The 27,625-nt window shown below is 42.4% G+C and overlaps 1 protein-coding gene across 1 annotated transcript in view; it reads right to left on the minus strand.

The window, feature by feature from the left end:
- Positions 1–27,625, minus strand: part of GUF1 (GUF1 homolog, GTPase) — a 127,481-nt gene that overhangs the window by 6,253 nt on the left and 93,603 nt on the right. The window contains exons 14-17 of the mRNA XM_030191345.1: positions 25,112–25,245; positions 17,658–17,759; positions 11,690–11,809; positions 9,782–9,818 (exon numbers count right to left, since the gene is read on the minus strand). Of these exons, the coding sequence (XP_030047205.1) occupies positions 9,782–9,818; positions 11,690–11,809; positions 17,658–17,759; positions 25,112–25,245 (393 nt within the window). The remainder of the gene's footprint in view (positions 1–9,781; positions 9,819–11,689; positions 11,810–17,657; positions 17,760–25,111; positions 25,246–27,625) is intronic.

A 27,625-nucleotide genomic window follows, 5' to 3' on the forward strand; every position in this document is an offset into this window, starting at 1 on the left:
TTTTGATAGATAAACTTCATAACAAGAGGGATCGATGCTGGTTGTTATAATATATTTGAGATGCTCTTATTTGTTTCTAGAGAACCTCTTCCCTGAGGAAGGTTTTGCAAAACCTGGCCACATCGGTGGAGGTTGTCCTGCTATTAAGCACTGTTGCCGTCTTATAAAGGTAAGTGCTGTGCTACATTGCACGTTTTTTGTGAATAATTATGATACACTGCATAAAATATATCCTTTAAAAAAAACAAGGGTGATCTAATGACGATTTGCACCGCATCCATTTTCCTCTATATGAAGAAAGAACAATATGTTCCTATGGTGTGAGCTGCATTAAGATCTGATGATCCTTATAAAAAAGACTTTTATAAAAATATAATTTACTATTGATTAGATTTTGTAGTTCACTCTCCTGCTGTAATACTAATGTTTGGGACAATATATATACGATAGTAAAAATCTAGGGCAGCATTATATAAAACATTCAGCTAGCACTAAGCCTTTTTATAAAATACTAGTAAAAAAGGCCCGTTTCTGACACAAATGAAACGGGCGCTAGCAAGGTTTTCCTCGGAGTGTGTATGTTTGGGAGAGTGTATGTGAGAGTGACTGTTTGAGAGTCAGAGTGAAAGTGTGAGTGTGTGAGAGAGAGAGTGAGTGTGGGTGTGAGTGTGTTTGTGACAGAGTGTGTGTGTGAGAATGAGAGTGTGTGCAAGTGTGTATGTGAGACAGTGTGAGAGAGAGTGTGTGTGTGGGCGAGAGAGAGAGTATGTGTGAGACACAGATTCTCTGTGAGAGTGAGTGTATGAGACCAAGCGAGTGTGTGAGTGACTGTGTGGCACATAGAGAGTGAATGTGATACAGTGTGAGATAGAGTGTGTGAGAGTGAGAGTCAGAAAGACATTGTATATGAGAGAGAGAGTGTGAGCCCTGCCCTCCCAATCCATGCCCATCTGTGCCCTGCCCCCTCCATTCATCCTTTTCCAGCAATTCCCCTCTCTCCCTGAGCCCTGCCCTCCCAATCTATGCCCATCCATGTTCCTCTGTCACCTGCCCCCTCCATTCATCCCTATCCAGCAATTCCCATCTGTCCCTGAGGCCTGCCCTGCAATCCATATCCATCCATGCCCATCTGTCCCCTCCATTCATCCCTATCCAGCAATTCCCCTCTCCCTGAGTCCTGCCCTTCCAATCCATGCTCCTCTGTCACCTGGCCCCTCCATTCATCCCTATCCAGCAATTCCCCTCTCTGCCTGAGGCCTGCCCTGCAATCCATATGCATCCATGCCCATCTGTGCCTTCCATTCATCCCTATCCAGCAATTCCCCTCTTCCTGACTCCTGCCCTTCCAATCCATGCCCATCCATGTTCCTTTGTCACCTGGCCCCTCCATTCATCCCTATCCAGCAATTCCCCTCTCTCCTTGAGGCCTGCCCTGCAATCCATATCCATCCATGCCCATCTGTCCCCTCCATTTATCCCTTTCCAGCAATTCCCCTCTCTCCCTGAGCCCTGCCCTCCCAATCCATGCCCATCCATGCTCCTCTGTCCCCTGCCCCCTCCATTCATCCCTTTCCAGCAATTCCCCTCTCTCCCTGAGCCCTCCCCTCCCAATCCATGGCCATCCATGCTCCTCTATCCCCTGCCGCCTGCATTCATCCTTTTCGAGCAAGTCCCCTCTCTCCCTTCCATGTCCCCCCCTCGCATCCATGCTCCTCTCTCTCCCATGTCCCAGCCTGGCCCGCCCTCTTCTCCCCCCCCCTTCGCATCCATGCTGTCGTTTCTCCCCTGCCCTCCCGCTCCCATTGTTGTACTTTAGTGGCCACCCTCTTCTCTCCCCCCAACATGGGTGTTTTTTTTTTTTTTTTGTTGTTTTTAAATTTACCTCCGTGGCGGTTCCGGCAGCGAAGCGTCAGGGAAGGAGGCGGCGCTCTCGACGTCTAGGTTTCCCTTCGCTGTGTTCCGCCTTCTTTTGACATCATCCTTGACGTCAGAAGAAGGCGGAACACAGCGAAGGGAAGGCTAGACGTCGAGAGCGCCGCCTCCTTCCCTGATGCTTCGCTGCCGAGCGATGCGATTGGTTGAGTGTCATTGCTCCGCCCTCGACGTCATCACGTTTGACACGTGGGCGGGGCAGACACAATGCGATCTCACCCCCTTCACTTAGAATGTTGGCTAACAGAGGCTTCATTAGAACGTTGGAGGTGCGTTTTATATAGAGAGATAGTGCCACTGTTTGTAAACATGTAGTACATACAGCAGAAGATCCGTACAGATATCAAGAATTATTGGTCTTTTTTTTTTTTTTTACATAGAAACTCCCTGCACGCAGGATATACAAGAAACACTCTGGGATTTGAACTGCCACATGTTTTATTCCAACATGAATAAAAATTGCTGTTCATTCTAACATTATGATTTGAAATTGCTTTAATACTTTATATAATTACCTGTATGAGGGTAGGTCTTTACAGTTTTAGGAGAAATTTGTTAATCATTTGACACTTTGGAACTGTATGATTTCGCAGTATTATCTTTTGTGTGTCAATAACGAGATTTAAACATATAATTTACCTGTACAAAGGAACACCCCACTCAAAATGAATCGATTTTGATATAGGCCTGAAAATAACAGCTACAGGTATACAGAACAATGCCTCTTAAATTAGCCCCTTTATAACAAATTAAAATTTTAGATTATTACTTGCCTTTTCATAGTCTGAGCTCAAGTAAAGTTTCCCTGCCCCAGAGATCTTATAAAGTCTATCTGAGGCAATGGAAGGATAAGTGAGTTGCCCAAAGTCACAGGGAATGTCTGTGGCAGAAGAGATATCTGAACCCTGGCCTGCTACTCCATTGTATTCTATTCTCAACATTTCCCAGTTGTCCACTCCCCATTTAGATCTAGGTGACATACATAAAGAATACTGGCAAACTTGCCAGGAGCATACAAGCAAATATATAAACCACAAATCAAGTCAGAAAAAAAAATGTACAATCTATTCAAAAGAATGTTTCAAATAAGTTTTCAATGACCATCAAGAAAGATAGTAGGAAGGCTGAAGTCTAAACTGAACAGGTATGTTATTCCAGGCTAACCGAATTTGAAAAATATTGTTTTACGATATTCTAGTATATTTGAGGTCTGTCATTCACACGAACTGATACATATACTGTGTTTCTCAAAGCCTTTGTTGCTTCAACTTCCTAATAAAGATCAGGTTGCAATTCACTTGTCAACATGCTAAGTGATAGGTCCTAAATTATGGCATGATCAGCATTTGGAAAGAGAGTATTCCACTTTTAGGAAGAAGTTGAAAATTCAGGGTTTTGTATTTTTGGTTGATTATGTAGAAGTTTGAGTTTTCAGATCTGTACCATGCTTTGGTCTTTTGCTGGTGAAGTGTGTTATCAAGTATGATTAAAATAAAATAAAATTTGAATCTAAAATCTGTCTATACTGTACCTCTTTTACTGAGAGACAGCCGAGTACATGATAAGACAGTCCTCTAGACACTTTGCTTGAAGCCAAGAACGTTTAACACATGAGAAAAGTATGCAAGGGTAGAGCCATGTAAAATTTTAAATAAATACTGACATTAAAAAAAAAAAACAATTGAGCCTGGGCAGGCAGCCAATAGAGCTTCAGCAGTAGTAGGGTGGCCCCATCATATTTGCACATAATAAACAGTAATTTGGTTGCAGTATTTTGTAAAAGCTGAAGCTTCTTAGGTAGCTTTGAGGACAATCCTAAATAAAGAATTACAATAATCAAGTTGAGGTAAAAATCAATGACAGATCTAGTTTTGATGAGTATCATTTTAGACTGTTAGATCAAACATCTCACAGCTACCTAAATTTGAAAAACACATTCTGAAATAGACTGTTTATTTGTAATATTACTCACAAAGCTTGGGATAATTTTTCTGGAGAAAAGAGGAATTAACTAATGCTACTGCTTCCAAAGGGTCAGAAGAGGCATTCAAAAACACTATGGGAGTTAGCACGTTCATAGATTATGAACTGATGGCGAAACAATAGCCTGAATTTGGAGCAGAGATCACTATTCAATAATAACTTTAAATAACCTGGAGAAGATTGCACCTATAAGATAAGCTGACATTGAAATTTCATCATAAGAGTCAACAATTTCATGTAATAACAATAAATAAGGAATAAGGACACTGGTAGGAAGGAGGGCTCCAGAGCAATGATGGTGGTTTGTAGTGCCAACAAAGAGGAGATGGCTCCTAGGGCTATGTTGAGCACTCAAGTCTGAGCACCATTCTCTATACTTTTAAAAATAATGTTATAGTGGTTTCACAACATACAGTTAAAATTTAATGCCAAGAAGTGCAGAGTGATGCACTTGGGGTGCAGAAACATGAAAGAGAGATACCTTGGGGTGTTGGTGTCAGAGGATATGAAGGTGAAGAAGCAAAGTGACAAGGTGACGACTGTGGCCAGAAGGATGCTAGGCTGCATAGAGAGGAGTATAACCAGCAGGTGTTGATGCCCCTCTACAAGTCATTGGTGAGGCTCCACTTGGAGTATTGTGCTCAGTTTGAGAGGCCGTATCTTGCTAAAGATGTAAAAAGACTGAAAGCTGTGCAAAGAAAAGCTACAAAAATGATATGGGATTTGCATTACAAACTGTACGAGGAGAGACTTGCCAACCTAAACATGTAAACCTTGGAGGAAAGGAGAAACAGGGGTGACATGATACAGATGTTCAAATATTTGAAAGGTATTAATCCTCAAACAAACCTTTTCCAGAGATGGGAAGGCAGTAGAACTAGAGGACATGAATTGAGATTGAAGGGGGGCAGACTCAGGAGTAATGTCAGGAAGTATTTTTTCATGGAAAGGGTGGTAGATACGTGAACTGCCTTCCTGCGGGTGGTGGTGGAGATCAAACAATAATGGAATTCAAACATACAAGGGATAAACACAAAGGAATCCTGTTTAAAAGGAATAGATCTATGGAATCTTAGCAGAGATTGGGTGGCAACACCGGTAATTAAGAAGCAAACCCAGTAGTGGGCAGACTTCTATGATCTACGCCCTGATTGTAACTGGATAGGGATGGGCTAGAGTGTATTTTTTTGTTACATTTGTACCCCGCGCTTTCCCACTCATAGCAGGTTCAATGCGGCTTACATATTATATACCGTTACTTATTTGTACCTGGGGCAATGGAGGGTTAAGTGACTTGCCCAGAGTCACAAGGAGCTGCCCGTGCCTGCAGTGGGAATCAAACCCAGTTCCCCAGGACTAAAGTCCACCACGCTAACCACTAGGCCACTCCTCCTTCAGAAATTTTAGTACAAGAAGAGTGCTGGGCAGACTTCTACAGTCTGTGCCCTGAGAATGGCAAGAACAAATCAAACTCGGGTATACATATAAAGTATCACATACCATGTAAAATGAGTTTATCTTGTTGGGCAGACCAGATGGACTGTTCAGGTCTTTATCTGCCATCATTTACTATGTTACTATGATGCCCAGTCTCCCAAGGTGCAATTTTTCACAATCTTCTTGTGCTTTAACAACTTTGTGTCATCGGCATATTTATTTACTTCACTAGTTATTGCAATCTCTAGATAATTTATAAATATGTAAAAAGCAGCGGTCTCAGCATAGGCCCCTGGGGAACCCCAGTATCTACTCTTCTCCATTGAGAATACTAACCATTTAACTCTACTCTCTGTTTCTTAATTTTAGGACACTACTTTCCATCCCATGACTTTCTAATTTCTTCAGGAGTCTTTCATGAGGTACTTTGTCAAATGCCTTTTGAAAATACAGGTACACAATATCAACCGGCTTCTTTATCCACAAAAATATAGCAGATTGGTGAGGCAAGCTTCCTTTGACTAAATCTGGGTTGGCTTTGTTTTATTAATCGCTGGACCAACAGATAGCTCACATAGAGAGCCCAATCCCGGAGACTGAGCCGTAGCTGGGTCCTCAGTGCCAGCTTGGCTGCGAGCGGAGAAGCGAAGCAGTCTAAGGACAAGGTCGCAGCTGGGGGCGAGCTGCCAGACGGGAAATCATGTGGCATGCCCTCAGGTGAACTGGACCCGAGCACTGGAATTGAGTCCCACTGCCGGACGGAGCAGACAGAAGCTCAAGTGGCGTGCTTCAAGGCACATCGGGTCTTGTTTTATCAGTTTGTCATCAGAGTGCACAGGTGAACGATTTTCGTGTCTAATTTGAGTTGGCACAGACTACTGGACCGGCCAGTACGTGAGTTTCCTCTCTCTTCTCTACACCCGCTTCGGGGCACGCTTGGAGCTACGTCCCAATCCTCACGTGGCAGTACCGGTATTCACTAGGTCTCTTGCTGCTGCCCACGATCATTACAGGACAATATAGGCATATTCAAAGGGGGAGCTCCAAACTGGGAATATATTTACCTCTTTTGGAACTGCAGATAAGACAGCATAACCTGCAGCTTGTTTCTAAGGCCTCTCCCGCTGACCAAATGAAGGTCCACACCAGATGGCCCACCCGAACTGCACACACCAAATTCAGAGCTATATGACTCACTACAGAAGAACGACAGCTGAAGAAAGAAAAAGGAAACTTACCCAACACTAGCAGGACAAGTATCTCTACTTTACTCTGTCTCACTCCCATCATGCCTAACGATGAACTTCCTAAAATGAACCGCCGTGTGATCCCTCTGTCTAAAGATCTGCTGGCTAATATGGTGTCTCTCCCCAAGCCACACAAAGCACCCATCAATCTGACTCATCCCAACCTTCATAGTTTGCAGACCTCAGCCCCATGTGGTAGGTAAGACAAGGGTGGCAAGATTCACCGCCATACCAGGATAATGTTTCACTGCTTCAGGCACTCTAAAGCGTAGTAACTACGTTTCTAGGAAACTGAAGTTTCACTATTGCATCAACATTACAACTTAAACATTCAACATTTGAATGCTTTCTCCAGGATAATGCTTCATTGCTGCAGGAACTAAAATAAGTAGTAGCTACTCTTCAGAATATTTGAAGTTTTTACAGCTGCACTGTACCTCTAGCCTTGATTGTTACTCTAGGGCAGTCTCCTCATTACCACAGGTAATGATCTATGTTCTAGCTACTTCTCCTCAAACCATCCGCTCTACACTGATATAATCTTCAGTGATATAATCTCTACAGATACTGACTTGAGTGTTATTTCTAGACAATTTCCCCATTGATGCAGACAGAATAATGTGTATTGGACAGCCCTTTTTCTAACAACTTACTAGACCACTGGTACTGTACGTCCAAATTTATTCCAGGGATCTCTCTCTTTTTTTAGATTTTCTTACTGCAATCCTTATATCACGTGCTAGCAATTTCACGTCATAATTACTGTGAACATTGACTTACTTCCTGCTGATCCATAACCCACATCACTTGCTTAAGATCTCAGAGTATTGCAGCTTTCCCTGCAATACTGCCTTCAACAGGAAGAATATCATACACTCTAAAGCTCACGGTTTTCCCCCACACGCCCCAGGTACAAATAATAAGTACCTGTATATTCTACGTAAACCGCTTTGAATGTAGTTGCAAAAAAACACAGAAAGGAGGTATATCAAGTCCCATTCCCTTTCCCCTTCTCTGGAACTTATCGTACAAGTGTGTTACCTGTAACAGTTAATCTCATGCACCAGATCAACCTCTAACTGAAACCTCAAAAAGCCAAACATGAGGACATGGTTTTATACTGCATAATAATATTATAAACTAATAATAATAATATTAAAAATTTGAGAGTCGCTCTCAAGCCTCCCCCCCAAAAAAACAACCCACTGCTGTCGCCCAAGAGTGTCTCAGAATATTTTGAAATGGCTAATATAAGGGCAAGGCTACTCCACCACATGATCATCATGTGGATAACTGGAATAAAGCTACATCACAAAACGAGAGAAACAAAATCGCTGTACTCATCTCCGACAGACGACGCACACAATACCAACTGGAAGAACCAAATCTCCATTACCAAAAAACCGCAGAGACCAAACTGTTAACCAATAGCAAAAAGATGAGACTGAATAATTGCCAACAGGACCAAAAATCCAAAAAAGATAGAATGCACAGACAATTACAAACCATCAAACACACCAACATCAAATATATTAAATATGTTCCTATTCCAATAGGCTACATAAACGCAAGGTCCGCAGTCAACAAATCAGCGAAAATCAGAGACTGGATTGAAACTGAACAATTAGGGCTATTGTTTATAATGGAAACATGGCTAAAATTTGAAGATGACCCAGTACTGCTTGACCTATGCCTACCAGCTACAAAAGAACACACATCAACAGGACCAAAAAGAAAGAAGGCAGGGTTGCCATAATTTTCAAATCCTCCTTTACTCTAGAACCTGTTGCTGAACACATAACACCTAATATTGAAATCATGGCATGCAAAATCACAAACACAACACTAGCTGGACAACTATGTGGCATACTATTTTACCGCCCCACAGGTAGGTGGTCCAATGCCCTAGAGGACTTCAAGGACTTTACATCAAACATCTGTTCTAACTTCTAAAATGTCCTCATACTAGGAGACATGAGCCTACACCTAAAAAAAACCATCTTGACACCAGGCTTTTAGCAAACTTTCTGAACCAATGGGACTGTCTTCTTCAACTGGGTGACCAAACAGTTGGATGTGGGAGGGGCACTTGATGTGGTATACTTGGATTTCAGCAAGGCCTTTGACTTGGTTCCGCACAGGTGACTGATAAATAAATTGAGTGCCCTCGGTGCGGGACCTAAAGTAACTGATTGGGTAAAAAATTGGTTGAATGGTAGGAGACAGAGAGTGGTGGTAAATGGAGCTTGCTCTGAGGAAAAGGAGGTCATCAGTGGAGTACCGCAGGGACCGGTCCTAGGGCCGGCTCTTTTAACGTCTTTGTGAGCAATATTGCGGAAGGGCTGTCTGGTAAGGTTTGTCTCTTTGTGGATGATACTAAACTCTGCAACAGGGTGGACACCCTGGAGGGTGTGAATGACATGAGGAAGGACCTAGCGAAGCTAGAGGAATGGACCGATATTTGGCAGCTAAAGTTTAGTCCCAAAAAATGCAGGGTCATGCACTTGGGTCGCAAAAATCTGAGGGAACGGTACAGTATAGGGGGTGTAGTGCTTCAGTGTGCGAAGGAAGAGCGGGACTTGGGGGTGATTGTGTCGGACGACCTTAAAGCTTTCAAACAGGTAGAAAAAGCGATGGCCAAAGCCAGAAGGATGCTTGGGTGCATAAAGAGAGGCATGACCAGCAGGAAAAAGGAGGTGATAGCGCCATTGTATAAGTCTCTGGTGAGGCCTCATTTGGAGTACTGCTTGCAGTTCTGGAGACCGCACCTACGGAAAGATATAAACAGGATGGAGTCGGTCCAGAGGGCGGCTATGAAATTAGTAAACGGTCTTGAATGCAAAAATTATAGGGACAGGCTTATGAACCTCAACATGTATACGCTGGAAGAGAGGAGGGACAGAGGAGACATGATAAAAACGTTTAAATATCTCAAGGGCATTTATGTACAGGAAGAGAGCCTTTTTCAAATGAAGGAGAGCTCTGGAATGAGGGAGCATACGACAAAGTTAAGAGGGTACCATATAGATCACTTCAACAATTTCCTGTTTTAATCTGTTATATTCTGTATAGATGCAAAATCTCAGGATTCCATATGACCTGGCTCAATTTTGTGCAGTTCTTCCTTGATCAGATGAATCAGTCTATGCCACATACACTCAAAAGTTTCATATATTACTTACACATTTTGCCAAGACATTCTTCCTGTAAGCTTTCACTCTGGAAAAATAAAATTTACATGAGAACAGTATATTTTACCACAGTCCCACCTCCCTCCCCAAAATATAAAACTACAGTATATAGTCCCAACTTAAAGTAGGCCTATTTCTTAGTCTTCTTGTACTTCAATATTGTTACTAATCCTCCAGTAGACTCACAGAGCTGTAGAAGGTTTAGACAGGCCTGTCTGAGTAGCAGAGGCTAGCATTGCAACACCTGTAAGGTATAAGCAACCTTAAGGAACTCTACCATATCATCACCTTGATATTAATCCCAACTTGTATTTGTTCATACCGAAATCAGTTAACACCGATTACGGTACCATGTAAGCCACATTGAGCCTGCAAAGAGGTGGGAAAACGTGGGATACAAATCCAACAAATAAAAAAAAATAAAGGACCAGTATGTGCATTAATCTTTGTATATAAAATATGAACAGGTAAACTACCATTTTAGATATATTTTCTAGGAATCAATGGTCTTATTTTGGCTTATCACTTCCCTAATAGTTTCTTATAAAAACCAATACAAGTCCATTAAAGCAGACAATGGTATATATGTGACAACAGGACACAAGGACAAGCTACTGCAAGCCATAGCAACCTATGTAACATGAAACTAAAGTTTATAGTGTAATGGATGTATTTGCTGCTTTAGAAAACCGTGGTCAAGTAGTAAAAATGGATTTTTAAACCTTCAATTTTTAGAAACAAGGGCCAGGGCAAGACATGGTGAGGCACTGGCTCACGGAAAGTTTCAAGGGTACCAAAAGCCTGCCTCACCAGCTCAGCCTTCACAGCAGCAACAGCGTGCTTTGCTCTCACACGCCAATCACCCCTGTTCCACCAGTCCACAGACAGACATGTCTCCTTCCACTCTCCTGTGCCACTGCCCACAGTCCAGAATCTCCCATCTCTCACACTCTTCCCCTCAGTCTACCTTAAAAGTTGTCTCTTTCTTTAGAGGTCACTGGCAGCACAAGTGATACACATACACTGTATGCAGCCTGACCCACAGTCTCTTCTGTGCGTCCCGCCCAAGCAGAAACAGAAGTCACATTAGAGGAAAGGCTCCAGATCAGGCCGTATGCAATATATGTGTATTGCTGCTGCTGGCTACCCCTAAAGAGACAGATAAATTTTAAGGCAGCCCAGGGAAGGGGGAATGCCGAGGACCGCAGGAGGGTTTGAGAGAATGGGAGATGCTGAACGCAAGGACAGAGCGGAGAAATGGGATGCTGGACCAGGTGAGGGCAAAAGAAAAGGTTCGAGGAGTGATGCAGGACCCTGGGGTGGGGGAGAGGAAGAGAAGAAAAATGTTGGATGTCCAGATGAAATGCTGGACAAAGTGAGAGATGTTGGATGGCAAGGATAAGGAGGGAGGGAGAGAGATATGCTAGACCTTGGGTGGAGGGGCAGGAGGGAAGAGGGGAAGAGAAGGAGAGGAAGTATTGGAAATAGTGGGACCACATGGAAGAGGCCATGGTGTGTGTGTGTGTGTGGGGGGGGGGCGTTGTCAGGGAGATGAGTGTGGATGAAGATAGGGAGTGCAGAATGTAGAAATGACGTAATGGGGGGGGGGGGGGGGCATAGATGAAAGAAGGGAATAGGAGAAGGAAAATGGGACATCTATGGGGGGTGAGAGAAGGAGATGGGTCCTGGGAGTAAAGGGGGAAGGAGAGATCCCCACTCTCTCCTGCACCAGTGGCTGCCTTATATGCCCAGCTTGAACCCCCTAATGAAAATAGTACAAGACTATCGTGCTAAAGATAGCACTATTTTGAAGGCAGCAGCTGTCAGGGCAGGATTGAGTGGTGATCGCTTCTGTCCCCCCTGTGGTGCAAGAAAGAGAAAAAGAAAGCAAAAACTCACGTTTCTCTAGCAAAGACTTTGCTACCAATGGCAGCTTGGATAGCTATTTCAAACAGCTGTCGGGGTATGGAATCTCTTAGGCGTTCACACATGCCTTTACCCACAGAATATGCCTTTTCTCTGTAAAAGAAAACAGCACATGAATTTTCAGTATGCTATCTCTCCACTCTCCCTCAAGCTGGCTTCACATTCTCATGCTTTTCTGTCTCACTTCTTCAGGGCAACCATCAAAAGCATTTCCATGCACAAAGCAGAGATTTATACACAGAAATGGGGCTTTTAAAGAGTGTCCAACACACATGTGAGTGTACTTTTTGTTCCTAATAGTGACTATATTTATACATAAAGTTTTAGAAATCTAAAATTATGTTCATGTGTTTCAAAAAGTGCATACTTTTCACAAGTTAATTTTCAAATTTAAAGTGAAATTTATTCTTTAGAAAATTGATGTAAAGTCTATGGGTATAAAGTATCTACAGAATTTATACACATGTGCTTTGTTTCAAAGTTGTCCCCTTTATATCCACTGTGTTTATATGCCACCTCACTTAGCTGTAAGTCCTTTAGTTAAAAGAACATGTACAGTGGCTATCGAGAGGCTATATGCCTCGTCTAAAACAAATGTATTCAAGTCCGACACACTGACACAACAAAAATGAGAAAACTGTTCCAAGGATATGTACAAATTCTGTAGCTACAACAAATAGTAAATTAGGAGCAGGTAGAGTCCAGAGGTGGGTGTAAAAACCATAAAGATGCTGCAGGTCATTAAGCACTGGAACCTGCAAACAGTCCCCACTGGAAGCAACTGAACATCACAGTGTGTTCTTCTGAAAGCATTCAGCCATTATGGGGACAATTCTATAACTGGATACCTCCATTCTGGCAGCCCATGGCCAAGTGGGAGGTAACTATTCTCTAATGCAGCCTAGATTCTGTTATAGAATATTAGCATAACCAGGTATCTGGGTACCTAACCTATTCTGTGAGTTACAGGCAAAAGTGGGAGCCCCGTGTGTATACCCTTGTTGCAAATACGAACTATGTAAGTTAAGCAAGATTTTTGCAAAATAGTGCTTAGGTGCCCTGCTTGCATTTATATGCATGAGTGCTAGCATTCTAAACACTGACACATGCAAAGTGCATGTAAATGAGTGTGCCTAGAATTTCCCTTCACATGTGGATGGTGCAATGCTCTTAAATAATTTTACCTTGTGCAAAATGTGTTAATCTGAGGCTAACAAAAAGTAATATCCTGAGAAAAATTACCCTGTGATAGTCTTAAAACGCTGTTATTGATATCTCTGGACTAACTTTGACTACTAACACAATGGCAGTGATTAATAAGGTAAAATTACATCTTAACTGATAATTTCCTCTCCTTTAGTAGCAGGAGATGAATCCAAAAACTAGTGTGTTGTGTCCATCTACCAGCAGGTAGAGATACAGATCACTGACTTTAAGCCTAGTAATATAGGACGGATAGCTCCTCCCAAAGCCAGTATGTCAACTACCAAAGCAGTCCACTGAACCCGGTCTGAACTCCCTCCCCCACCCCCCCCCAAATGAGCGCTTGTTGGGCCGTCCTCTGTTTGAGCCACACCCCATGTGCTCTGACTGCAAACACCAGAGCCAAAGGCGGCAAATGACCATCTGCCGGGTGTGAGGAATTCTCAATTTGAAATGAATCCAAATCAGTCTGTTGACTCCTCACACGTTCCAGTGACTATTTCTTTTAGTGTTCTGTATATACAATTGCTACACAGTGAACAAAGGAATACCCAAAAGCAACCGCGTGCATGCAGAATGAGAGAGTGAGAGACAGAGAGAGACAGAGATGCTGGATTTTTGATTCATCTGCTGCTACTAAACAAAAGAAAATTATCAGATAAGACAATTTTACCTTCCATAGCATCAGCAGCAGATGACTCCAAGAACTAGTGGGATGTAGCAAAGCAGTCCCTAAAGAGGGTGGGGATCTGATGATCCCACGGACAGCACTGCCGCGCCAAACCGAGCCTCCCTGTGCGTGGCCACATCCAAACTATAGTACTTCAAGAAAAAATGCAGAGAGGCCTAAGTGGCCATTAGCTGTCCTTCAGGAGAAAAACCTAGTCTCTGCCCAAGAGGTTGCTATGGTACACCTAGAATGCACCTGCAAAGCCTCCAGAGCCTGCCGCCCCAACAGACATACACCGAAACAATCGCATCCTTAATCCATGGTCAGCACAAAGAAATGATCTGATCTGCAGGTGATGCTGCAAAACCCGCCCCCTGCAGCAACTGTGCCAGCTCCTCTCAGAACATGCTGCAGAACTGCTCATCAAAGGTGGTCATTGGCAAAAGCATGCTAACCAGGATAGAGGCAAACTGAGAATGTCAGTGCCAAACTGGTGGCGGAGACTGGGCCGCTCGGTGACTTGCACACCTGCACCTCTTCCAAGGAGGGGAAGCGCTCCTTACGGTGCTTCCCAAGCTAAAGAGGTTACGGCTCTTCAGCTTGGAAGAGAGATGGATGAGGGGAGATATGATTTAGATCTACAAAATCCTGAGTGGTGTAGAACGAGAAGTAAATCAATTTTTTACTTGTTCCAAAAGTATAAAGACTAGGGGACACTTGAGGAAGTTACATGGAAATATTTTTAAAGCAGGAGGAAATTTTTTTTCACTCAACGAATAGTTAAGCTCTGGAACTCTTTGCTAGAGGATGTGGTAACAGCAGTTAGCGTATCTGGGTTCAAAAAAAGGTTTGGACAAATTCCTGGAGGAAAAGTCCACAGTCTGCTATTGAGACAGATATGGGAAGGAACTGCTTGCCCTGGGATTTGTAGTATGGAGTGTAACCATGATTTGGGTTTCTGCCAGGTACTTGTGACCTGGCTTGGCCAATGTTTGGAAAACAGGATACTGGGCTAGATGGACCATTGGTCTGACCCAGTATGGCTACTCTTATGTTCTTATGTATGTTCAGATATCAGAGGTACTGATGTCCAGGTGCTCCCAGCACTGTGTGTCGAGGGAGATCAAAGTTTATGCTTTTTGGGCTTCCCCCGATGCATAGAGCCTCGGATCCCCCGCTGCCGATGAGTTTGATGCAAGTGTCCGGGCAGATGGACACCCACATGATGCTGGTGCTCTCCCAGTGGATGTCGAAGTCAGAGCAGCCTTTGAAGTCGATGCCGCCATTGCCGAAGTCGATGGTCCAGCTTTCGAAGAGCCAAAAAGATGCTCCATTTGAGCCAGTTGCACCTGCTGAGTTCTCACCTGCATTTTTAAACAGAGATCACAGACAGTGGGGGTCATGATCTGGTCCAAGGCATCAGATGCACCAATTGTTGGTCCATGGCAGAAATTGCGTGGTCTATACTTGGTGCACCTCTTGAAGCCACTGGGGGTCTTCTGTAACATCGAAAAAAGAATCTCGGCCAAATTAAACTCCTCAATCTTGAACCAAGTAAAAAGGGGCACTGTTCAAACTGAGGACGGAGCTATGGCCTAATTGTGCAGCCACACACGAAAATAAAAGAGCCGAAAAATAACTAAAAAATAGAAGGAATGGGCAAAAACTGAAGAAAAAATAATAAAATGAAAAATACCCACACCGAAAAAGCAGCATAGCGTGAGGGTGAGAACACAAAAACGTGTCCTCTCAGCTCCACAGAAAAACTAAGACAGGAGAACCAGCGCATGCATGGTGGGAACCTGCTAGACCTTTCTACCTTACTAGCTAGTCATCATCTGAACCGGGCTCCATCGGATGACATCACCCAGATGTGAGAATAAGAAGGCCTGCTTGTACTTTGAGAAATTGATTTTATCTCCTTACTGCAATGCTGCAGATTTTACTTGATCACTCTCTTTACTCTTTTCCCCGTCTGCTGAGGATCTGTACTTGGCATATGCTTTCTTGAAATTTGTTGCTGGTTTTCTCCCTCGGTAATCTATACCATAAGGCTCTTCCATACATTTCCAACTTTTCTATAAAGAAATACTTCCTCATGTAACTGCTGTATTTACTGCTTTTTTACTAGAATTTCTTTCTGCTAAAAACATTGCATGTTTATACTGTTTCCATTATCACTTTATTTCCACACAATGTTTACTAATTTACGAGCTTGAGATTCATACCGGCAACTTTCTAACACCAAATTAGATCACTAACTATTGGGGCAATTCTTCTGAAGAATTATTTTAGTCTTCAGAAATTCGTTACCAAATACAAATAAAGATATCTGATAGAAGCAAAGCTGTTTGGCCAGGAACTGGAAGAAAGAGTCTGTTTGCACGATATGAAATGCCATTTTGCATACAGCCTCTTACACAGGCACTAAACTGGTTAGCAGCAATATTCAGACCACTAACGAGTTAAGTAAGTGGCTAAAGTTAGGACAGCAAAAATACTTTATCCACCAAGCTAAATGGACATCAGTCTGAATACTGGTCAGTGCTCAGTTAACTTACAGGTAGCAGCATCAAGAGGTTTCTGGTGCTCCATTCCCCTCTTCAATCTGGATCCCCCTTTCCTATCCCCTCTCTCTGAAGACAGGAAGCCCCCAATGAGGCCCCTCCCATCCCCCTGGGTCTACTTTGGATATCCCTGGTGGTCCTACAGGCAGGAACAATGCCTGCTTGCTCTTGCTCGTTGTAGCTCCAGATTCAAAATGGCCAATGCAACCTCTAGTGGCAGTCTTGTGGTACTGCAAGGCTACCAGGAGGCCCTACAGGGTGGGAGGGGGGGTTGTAAATGGGGAAAGGGTGACTCAGAGGTCACCTGCTTCTCCTTATATGGGTCCCTGCTGATATTTCACCAGGACTTGCATAAGTGTATTATATGCATATTTTTGCATTTTGAAAAGCATATCATTTTTTCTCAGAGAAAAAAAAAACCAATGTGCATAAATTAGAATGTGTAAGCATGTGTGGATAATTTTCCTGGAGATCATTTTCAAAGGGAAAGTATACACATACTTTACTCACCAAACCTAGTACTCTTGGTACAGACCTCCAGGAACCTAAAATCCTTAACAAAATGTCCTCTCTTAAATGCTCCTGTGCCATTTGAATACAGTGCAGTGAGCCATATCCCCTCAAAACTGTGCTAGAGTCTACTTCCCATGTTCTCAATGTTGGGCATGTTGCACTAGCTCACAACTTAAGATTGCAAGGGATGAGCAGATCTAGTGAGATTCGCCAGGGGCCTGCTTGTCCTATTCAGTTCAAACCTCGGGAACATTGATGACTTAACTCCTGCATGCTTCATGGGAATGCCGAGTATCCCAGCTCAAGGTTATATGGCCATTTTTTTTGTTTTCTTTTATAGGACGCTTTACAGTGTAGAAATAGACTACTAGTTTTTGCACCTCATTGCAGGAGCCAAACTGCAGCACATGCCAGTAGATTATACATAGTACTAATAGCAGAATTATTTCCCCTTCTTCTCATTTTTCTCCACAGCTGAAGTTCCAGTTTCACTGCCACCCACTCTAAGCTCCTTCACTCTCCTTTTTGAAAAGGAAAGTTCAAAGCCAAGGTACCACTGGCCTTTATTTATGGTTGTCATTGTTTTTCTCCAGATGAGGCTCCATCCTCTCTAAACTAGGCAGTGCAGTGACAGTACCTGGTATATTACTACAGACTGCAGCTCCTTTTGGAAACCAACATCCCACTCATCTCTGTCTATATCAGTATTGTGAAATGACTGGGGTTCCTTCTCCTGCCATGTTCTATGACAGCAGCATGCACAGCATGTCACGTGGCTGTCAACCCAACCGACAGTGGACATACTTGGCAATCAAATCTAAGTTTCCTGCACGACTGCACACTGAGATACCATTGAGATGGCCCAGCTAGTGGAATTATTGAGGAAGTCCAACATTATAAAGCTTCTCAGAAGCTCTGTCCATTCACCATGAACCGAGTCAAATTACAATCCCCCCACAATAAAAATTCTCTAAATGCAGAGACTTACTTGTGCACAACAGTGGCTAGCTCTTCTACGGGGCATCCATTTAAAAGAATGTCCATTTTAACAAGATCCGCCTGCTGGTATCCAGCATCCTCATAATCAAAGCTGCAGAGATAAAGGGGATTTAGATTCAGATGTATTGTGCAAATTCCATGTTTCAGAGTTCTCTTATTCATACGTCTTCCAAAGACTTTTGAATCAATCCAGTATTTTATTTCAACGTTTCTTAAACAATTAAATGGGGTGGGGTCTATTTATGGAAAAGAAAGAAAACTTATGTGTAATTTTGCATGACTAATAGAACTTAAGAGTTAAATAATTTGCTGTGAAGTTTTCTTGCTAAGTACATTCTCAAAGAACACTTCCCTTCTGCACTAATCAATTCTAAACCGATTAATCTTTTTTTTTTTTTTTTCTGGTTTGGTTACTTTCTTCTGCTCTTTTGCTCTTCCAGTTCACCTGAAATTATATTCAAGCTAGACTTACACACTAAAACTTACCCACCCCCCCATGTTTACAAAGCTACGCTAGCGGCTGCTGGTACGCTAATGTCGACACAGCCCATTTACTTTGAATGAGCTGTGTCGGCACTGCCGTGCAGCTTTGCAAATTGAATGAGGAAAAGGTACAGAGAAGGTCGACAAAAATGATAAAGGGGATGGAACGACTTCCCTATGAAGAAAAGCTAAAGCGGCTAGGGCTCTTCAGCTTGGAGAAAAGACAGCTGAGGGGAGATATGATAGAAGTCTATAAAATAATGAGTGGAGTGGAATGGGTAGATGTGAATTGCTTGTTTACTCTTTCCAACAATACTAGGACTAGAGGGCATGCAATGAAGCTACAAAGTAGTAAATTTAAAACGAATCAGAGAAAATAGTTCTTAACTGAACGAGTAATTAAACTCTGGAATTTGTTGCCAGAGAATGTAGTAAAAGTGGTTAGCTTAGTGCGGTTTAAAAAAGGTTTGGATGGCTTCCTAAAGGAAAAGTCCATAGACCATTTGTAAAATGGACCTAGGGAAAATCCACTGCTTATTTCTAGAATAAGCAGCATAAAATGTATTGTACTGTTTTGGGATCTTGCCAGGTACTTGTGACCTGGAGTAGCCACTGTTGGAAACAGGATGCTGGGGACCTTTGGTCTGTCCCAGTATGTCAATACTGATGTACTTATGAGACAGTTGCTGTGTTTCTATCTACCCTGCAAGGCTGACTGTTGCTGCTTTCATTGGATTTAACTCTACTGCGTTTATGCCTTTTGGGACTGCAATAGCTGTTTTAGCCCCTGATGCAGCCTCTAGTGAGGTGAAACGTGGCCACTTCGGGAGTTTTTTTTTTTTTTTACAGAGTGGCACAGATAAAGCTTATTTATCATAGCAAGACATGTGTTCTGCTCTTCTTTGGACTACTTCTGTAGTTTCGTTCCTCTTCTGGTGTTCCCCTTTAGTCCAGTGGGGGACAGGCATGGATGGGTGAAATTTCTGTCCCCGTGCAAATCTCTAGTCTGAACAACCTGGCACAACACGACTTGATGGCTGTTGATATAGGAAATCGGAGTTCAAATACAGTTTTAATGGGGTAGAGGGAATAATTTCCCTTTAAAATATATATGATGCAATTTAGACTTCCATTGTCTGCCATTTGTTTTCTCAAGTAGTACAGGCTAGCCACTGATAAACGGTTTGTATGGAATAATATATACAAAATAATTAGATATTGCACTCTCCAGTTACTGTCAAGCCTCTTAAGACTTGTTAATTGTAAAGTCTCAATATCTTGAAGTGTAACCTTGGCACATCAGCACACACCTGAAGTCTGTTTATTTTTTGAAGTTTCCTTTATTGAATAAACACAGATAATTTACTCACAGTCAGATGTTCCGAAGTGTTGCTCCAGGGCACAGAGACTCTGTAATTCTGAGCTGTATCAGTGGTTGGAGGTAGAAATCTGAAGAGAGGCAGCTTTATTGCAGAGGTGAGAAAATAGTTGAACAGGTAGAAGTAGCTCAGAGCTGGGTGACTGGAGAGTGCAATATCTCATTAACACCCCTATCATGGTCAGACCATTTTCTAATTAAATTCTCCCTAAGTGACCACCTGAAACAAATGGCACCTCCCAGAGTTTGGAAGGAGATCAGAGACAAAAACAAGCTGACCGCTGAGAATTTCCTAGAGGCCTTGGACTATCCACATGTAGATGAAAAGACAGCAGTGTCAGAACAAGTTGACATCTGGAATACACACTTAGCTAAGACCTTAGAGAAAACAGCACCACTAAAACAGTTCTTATGCCCCACTCACAAACGTTCACCTTGGTTCTCTCCAGAACTTCGGATCCTTAAACGCAAAGGACGAAAACTGGAAAGGAGGTGGCAAAACTCTCACCTGGATGAAGACAGCTAAACTGCAGGAAGCAAATGACAAAGTACCACCAAGCCTTAACAGCAACTAAAAAAACAGTATTTCTCTCAATGCATTGCATAGGCTGCCAATTCAACCAAGCAGCTGTTCAGTATAGTAAACAGCCTACTGCAACCCCCACAACAAAACCAGCCTGCCCAGTCTAAACTGAACTGCAATGATTTTGCTGCATACTTTGCCAACAAAATTTAAAGTCTCCACCAGGATTTACAGGCAATCCCACCCAGTGCCCAACCAGTCAACCAGGGGTGCACAAACTCGCCCCCTCCTAACAGAGACAGATGGAACACTTTTAACCTAATGACAGAGGAGAGCCTTGACAAAATCCTAAGAGACCTTCGACCAACTACCTGCTCCCTCAATCCCTGCCCATCAAAAAGAGTGCAGCAGGCAATGATGGGCCTTACAGAAGAAGCCACAAAAATTGTGAACACCTCTCTTTCTAATGGGTAACTACCAACAGAATTAAAAAGAGCACTGGTTCGCCCTCTGCTGAAGAAAAACAGCCTTGACCAGGACAAACTTGAAAGTTACAGGTCAGTATCCAACATCCCGTTTTTAGGTAAACTCATAGAACAAACAGTCTGTGTTCAATTTAATGAATGGCTAGAAAACAGTAACTGGCTAGATCCATGTCAATCTGAATTCAGACCCGGTTATGTAACAGAAACGGTCCTCGTATCCCTGCTAGATGATCTTCACAGAAACCGAGACAAGGGATTTGCCTCGATGTTAGTACTGCTAGATTTCTCATCAGCTTTTGACACTGTGGATCATGATATCTTGCTAGCACGACTGACAGAAACAGGCATCAATGGAACAGTACTTGCCTGGTTCAGATCCTATCTATCTATCAGACAGGCAACAATCCATAATGTTTGGCCACCATGGACACTGACCTGTGGGGTACCACAAGGATCGATACTGTAACCTGTTCAATATCTACCTCAAGCCACTAGCTGAGCTGATTCAGTCAATGGACACTCAATTCTACATCTATGCGGATAATATGCAGCTACATAGCCATTGAACCTGACTTACCTACAGCCTTAAATAACTGATTACTTGTCTAACATCAATTCAAGAATGGGCTAGACACAACAAACTTTGCCTGAACCCAAGTAAAACCGAGCTTCTCTGGGTCCCTAACACAAGTGGATACATACCTGACATCAAAATCCCTTTTGGGAAGTGAGAACTCCCCCTCAAATCACAAGTCAGGAACCTTGGAATACAGTTAGATTCAACACTTACTCCGATTCCCCAAATCCAAGCAACCTCCAAGAGCTGCTTCTACTATTTGTGACAGCTACGCTGCCTCTCTCCTTACATCGAGAAGGTAAATCTTATCCCAGTTGTGCATGACACGGTAACATCAAGACTGGATTACTGCAATGCACTATACAATGGTCTGACTACAAAGGGCTTGCACCAGCTCCAGTTGATTCAGAATGCAGCAGCAAGACCCATAGAAAGTTGCAATCAACGTGACCACATCACACCATTTTTGCAAAAACTTCATTGGCTACCAGTACAATACAGGGCTAAATTTAAAACTCTATGCCTGATCTTCAAGGCCCTGAAAGGAAATGGCCCCGAGTATCTGAAGAATAGGATGATCCTCCACACACCGACAATGACACTAAGGTCCTCCCAAGGATTTTCACCAAGTACACCCTCTCCAAAAGACATTACACGATGAGATACCTGCAAGCGAGCCTTCTCTGGAGTAGCCCCAACACCCTGGAATACATTGCCTGAAAGGCTCCGCTTAACACGAGACTATCTGTACTTCAGGAAGCAGGTGAAAGCTTGGCTCTTCAACCAAGCCTTTAATGGAAGAAGTAACTAACTTGTTAGTCTCACTCATACACAAGGACTGACTCGGGCTGCACATACTGCAGTGGGACATGTTTATCCACTCCTACCCTAGCTGAGATGATATTTAACCATCTCTCTGACCTCATGTGCAACTTTCTTCAAATCAGTCACCTTATTTTCTAATTCTTCATACTTTCTTACTCATCTATATGTTAGAATTTTGCCTTACTCTTCACTACCAATTATAATGTTCTATTACGTATTGTGTAGTCATTGCAAGTAGTATACCATGCCATACTTTGTATTGTTACTTGAATATTTTTACTGCTGTAATTGCCTATTGCTCATGTTTGATCTATTCTTACTGTACACAGCCTTGAGTGAATTCCTTCAAAAAGGCGGTAAATAAATCCTAATAAATAAATAAACTGTCTTGGAACTATGTCATTCTTCATATAGACTGTGTAAAGTTTGGCCTTTATATGACTTGCAATAATCAAGAACGTAGCCAGCTTTATATGTGGAGGATGTGTCAGTGGATATTTTCTTTTCAATTTGTGAACTTCATCAGGATCCACATGTTCTGTTATTTGATGAGAAATTAGAAATTGTACAATACTTGCATGTTTTTGAGGTTGGAAGGCTACTGGTGAATAATTTTTCTGGCGATGTTTAGAATAGAGGGGATAATGAATGGAGAAAACCTTGAAGATGTCAGCCAAGGTTAATTTTCTTAATACCTTTACAAAAGATTCAACTACCTCACTAACAACACTAACAAGAAATTCAGTGCTTGGAAAAATGATACATTGACAGCACAGATGAATTTAAAGGTAGTGAGAGTAAAAGCTTCCTATTCACTGCCATTTCAACGAGTCTCTACCTGAGAAATTAGCTCAGTCTCCAGTCAGCAAGGGTGTCAAACAGTGTCTACTCAGTCTACCTTTTCTCTTCCCCTTCACAACAATGCTTTACACCAGAGATTCCCAAATGGGGTCAAGATCTTGTGTTTGGGGCCGTGACCCGGGCAGGTGCTCCACAGGGTGTCATTGCCCTGCACCACCCAAAAGTCACGGCTGCAACAAGATTAGCGAGTGCTGCTCTACACCATCCTTAGTATGCTCGTCATTGTGTTTCTTGGTATGTAAAGTCCAGCTGTCCAGCTTCTGCCAGCACTGAACATACATGAGCTTAACAATTGCTGCAGACACAAGTACATAATATAAGAACATAAAAGTTGCCATACTAGAACAGACTGAAGGTCCATCAAGCCCAGCATTCTGTTTCGAACAGCGACCAATCCAGGTCACAAATACCTGGCAGATCCCAAAGAGTAAAATAGATTTTATGCTGTTTATCCTAGAAATAAGCAGTGGATTTCCCCAAATCCATCTTAATAATGGCTTATGGACTTTTCTTTTTTATAATTATCCAAACCTTTTTTTAAATCCCGTTAACCTAATTGTTTTTACCACATTCTCTGGTGATGAATTCCTGAGTTTAATTACACACTGAGTGAATAAATATTTTCTCCAATTTGTTTTAAATTTACTACTTAGTAGCTTCATTGCATGCCACCTAGTCCATATATTTTTGGAAAGAGTAGACAAGCGATTCATGCCTACTCATTCCACTCCACTCAGTATTTTATAGACTATCATATCTACCCTCAATCGACTCTTCTCCAAGCTTAAGAACCCTAGCCTCTTTAGCCTTTCCTCATAGGGATGTTGTCCCATCCCTTTTATCATTTTCGCTGTCCTTTTCTGTTCCTTTTCTAATTCCGCTCTATCTTTTTTTTGAGATGCGGTGACTAAAACTGCACACAATATTCGAGGTGCGGTCGCAGCATGGAGTAATACAAAGGCATTATAACTTTCTCATTTTTACATTCCTTTCCTAATAATTCCTAACATTCTATTTGCTTTCTTAGCCTCCACTTGACACTGAGTAGAGGGTTTCAACATATTAACGATGACACCTAGATCCTTTTCCTGGGTGGTGACTCCTAATGTGGAACCTTACATCATGTAGCTATAATTTAGGTTCCTCTTTTCTACATGCATCACTTTTTTTTTTGTTACATTTGTACCCCGCGCTTTTCCCACTCATGGCAGGCTTAATGCGGCAGGCAATAGAGGGTTAAGTGACTTGCCCAGAGTCACAAGGAGCTGCCTGTGCCGGGAATCGAACTCAGTTCCTCAGTTCCCCAGGACCAAAGTCCACCACCCTAACCACTAGGCCACTCCTCCACTCCACTTGTTCACATTAAATGTCATTTGCCATTTGGATGCCCCAGGGGCGTAGCTAGGTGCGGCCACGGGGGCCTGTGCCCCCCAGATTAAGTCCAGGCCCCTGGTCAAAGCCTTCTTCAGCACCAAACTCTGGCACGCTGCATTCGCTGATCTGTGCTTACTTGAGTCCTGACGTCCTGCACGTTCCTTTAAGTGAAACTGAGCATGCTCAGTTTCACTTAAAGGAACGTGCAGGACGTCAGGACTCAAGAAAGCACAGATCAGTGAACGCGGCGCACCAGAGACCAGCGCTGAAGAAGGCTTCAGCTGGCGGGGGTTAGGGACCCCCACCAGCAAAGGTATTTGGTGTGTGGGGGGGTGTGAGGGGGGCAGGGGGGGAGACGAGGAGACCAGCACTGAAGAAGGCTTCGGCTGGCGGGGGTTGAGGATCCCACCAGCAAAGGTATTTTCTGTTGTGGGGTGCAGCGAGGCACTGGGAGGAGGTGAGGCATGAGGGGGGGTGAGATGGCAAGGTGGCAGACTAAAATGTGCCCCCCCACCTCAGGCTCTGGCCCCCTCCCACGACATCTGGCTACGCAACTGGGATGCCCAATCTCGTAAGATCCTGCCCTCACTCTGTTCTTGGCTTTGCTCGTCCCTTCTTGCCCCAAAAGTTGGAAGTAGATACCTGATTTGGGAAACTTCCGTGAGATGCATGAACCTGAGTTGTAACTTTTGTGCAGAGAGTTGGGTATACACATACAACTGCCATATAATCAGAAGATGTGATCACCTTTAAGTTCTAGACTTTAAAAAAATAACTACAGCAACAAAGTATACCATATTTGTACATAATGAACCTGCCTGGACTAGTGAACAACTGAAGAGTTATGTCATATTGTTTTGTAATTCGCAGGCTCATCCATCGTCAGTTGCCATTCAATTCTAATACATATTCTTTTCCCCTAAGTATTAATCTTTACCTTGCATATCCTGAAGAAAGGGATTTCAAGCTGTCATAAAAATCAACCACAATTTCATTAAGTGGAAAGAGATACTTCAGCAAAACTCTCTGGTCATCGAAGTAAACCATGCTCTTCTGAACTGCCCTTCGATCCTAATCAAACAAAACCACTGTAAGGTATACAGAAACTTATGAGCCCAGTAAAAGTACAGAGAAGGGCAACAAATCTATCAGGGGACATAACACAACTTATTTCAGCAAAGAGTAAATACAAAATCTTTGCAGCACTCTTCCCTTTGTAAAAAAAAGAATGACTGAGGGGTAGATATGGCAGAGGGAGAAGATAAAATATGAAGGTGTGGAAAGACTCAAGAGAGAATTATTTGCTGTGTCTTATAATAAAGCTTCTATTCTTAGGTATTTATAAGATGTAAATTTAGGCTTTTGGATACTATGGCATTGTACTTATTTTTGCTTTTTGTAAACCCCACTGCACCATTCATGAACTGACTGTATATAAGCTGTCATGTTATGGCATGTACTCTCTGTGGGTACAAAAAATGGTATTCATTGGTATTTTTGTGCCATATAGTAGGTACTGTTGCTGGGTACCTTTAACAGTTGAATAAATTATGCTTATCTGTCACTTAAAAGCTGTTAGTGCAGAAAAGGCACAAAAACTGAGTACAGGATACAAGACAAGACAGTGCAGGGGTGAGAATACTAGAAGTGTCCCTGCACCTGTCTTTTGCTTGATGCCGCTACAGCCACGGTGAAGAGAGAAGCAGGGGATGGGTGCACGAGCTCCAGACCATCTAAAATGAGTAAACCAGTGGGAGGGGGAGAGGACAGGGAGACAAGAAGGGGCAAAGCTGGATTTAGGGGATGGGGAGACAGAGGAATGCGTTAACTGCGTTAAAATTTTTAACGCTAGAAGAATTTTAAGCTAATTTTATAAAATGACATGTAGGTCCCGATGTCTCTTTATAAAATACTAGGGCCAAAATGGCAGAAAAAAAAAAAGAAAAATCACATCTGGACTGAAGCCAAGAACACTTACATGCTCAGTAGCAGAAATAAACATTTGCACATGACTTTATCCCTTGTTTATTGTGCTTTGCTTAGAACGTGAAGGTTAAGCAGACTATAAATGCCAAATTAAATTAAATTAATGCAGTTTATAAGCAACACACAAATTGTGACCAGTGTCGTATAGTAACTAAGTAAATGTTTTGTCACTTTTACTTGTAAAGAAGTACAGGAAAATTTGTTACGTCTACTTTTACTGAAATAATAATTTCACCAATTTTTACCTAGTTACTCTGATGCTTGCAGTTAAAAGATCTGCACGATTGTACACAAAATCATTCATGCAGATGCCCCAATCTACATGCTAAACCTCGTGGACTTGCCTCCCAGGAACGCCATAAGATCATCCTGCAAATTTCTCAATCTGCACTTCCCCAGCTGTAAAGGACTAAAATACAAGCTTCTCTTACATGAGCACGCAGCTGTGGAATGCATTACCTACAGCCCTGAAAGCTACTGACGAAATAACTAACTTCCGCAGATCTTTGAAGACACATCTCTTCAACAAAGCCTACAAAGAGAACCCATAGCCTCACAAAAATACCTCACCAATCCTTCCAATTTTTAAAGTCCACCTTCCATACTATCCTGCCTAACACCTTCCTTCTCTCTTCCCTTACTTAATCTCTATACAATACTAAGTATATGTGATATCATGGAATGACAATGTCATAACAAACTCTGTAAGCCACATTGAGCCTGCAAATAGGTGGGAAAATGTGGGATACAAATGCAATAAATAAATAAATAAAAGCCAAAGTGAGACGTAAATGATTCCTCAGTAAACCAAATGAAACTGCAAAACCTGGAATTGGATTTTACTATTGCAACCCTTATCACACAAAGTGAATCATCTCATCTTAAATTATGCTGTTCAGGGAATACACAACAATAACTGGACAAAGTAAATATATTGCAATAAAAAAATCTATTGACTGAAGAGGTTATCTCATAACATTCAGAATGTCCATGTGTGCCACTTGCTGTTATGGCTCACAGGTCTGTGTTAATTTGTAATCATTGATCGCCTCCAGCCAATCAGTAGTACCAAATGGTGCTCATATATATAAGCTTAAGTGCCGCATTGTTTTTCAATGATTAAATGATTGAATGAAAACATAAATGTATTGGCACAAAAAAATCAATGTGTACTACTGTTCAAAAAGTTCAAAAATTAAACATTATTGCAATAAATGAGCAAATAATGCACAAAATCCACTTAGCTTAAGAGCTCCGCACTCTATATATTGTCTTCTAAGGCTGGAGCTCATCAGGTTTCATCGTGGCATTGTGAAACCTTATTGGCAACTCCGATAACGTTGTAAGCCCGACAGGACCCTGTTTCGCGGTCTCTTGCTTTGTCAAGGGCATTAATCTCTGAAAATCGGAGAGAAAATTACTGGTATTAAAAACAGCATGATTATCGCTTACTTGCTATATAAAA

This window comes from Microcaecilia unicolor, chromosome 2, assembly GCF_901765095.1.
Source record: "Microcaecilia unicolor chromosome 2, aMicUni1.1, whole genome shotgun sequence".
Taxonomy (NCBI): Eukaryota; Metazoa; Chordata; class Amphibia; order Gymnophiona; family Siphonopidae; genus Microcaecilia; species Microcaecilia unicolor.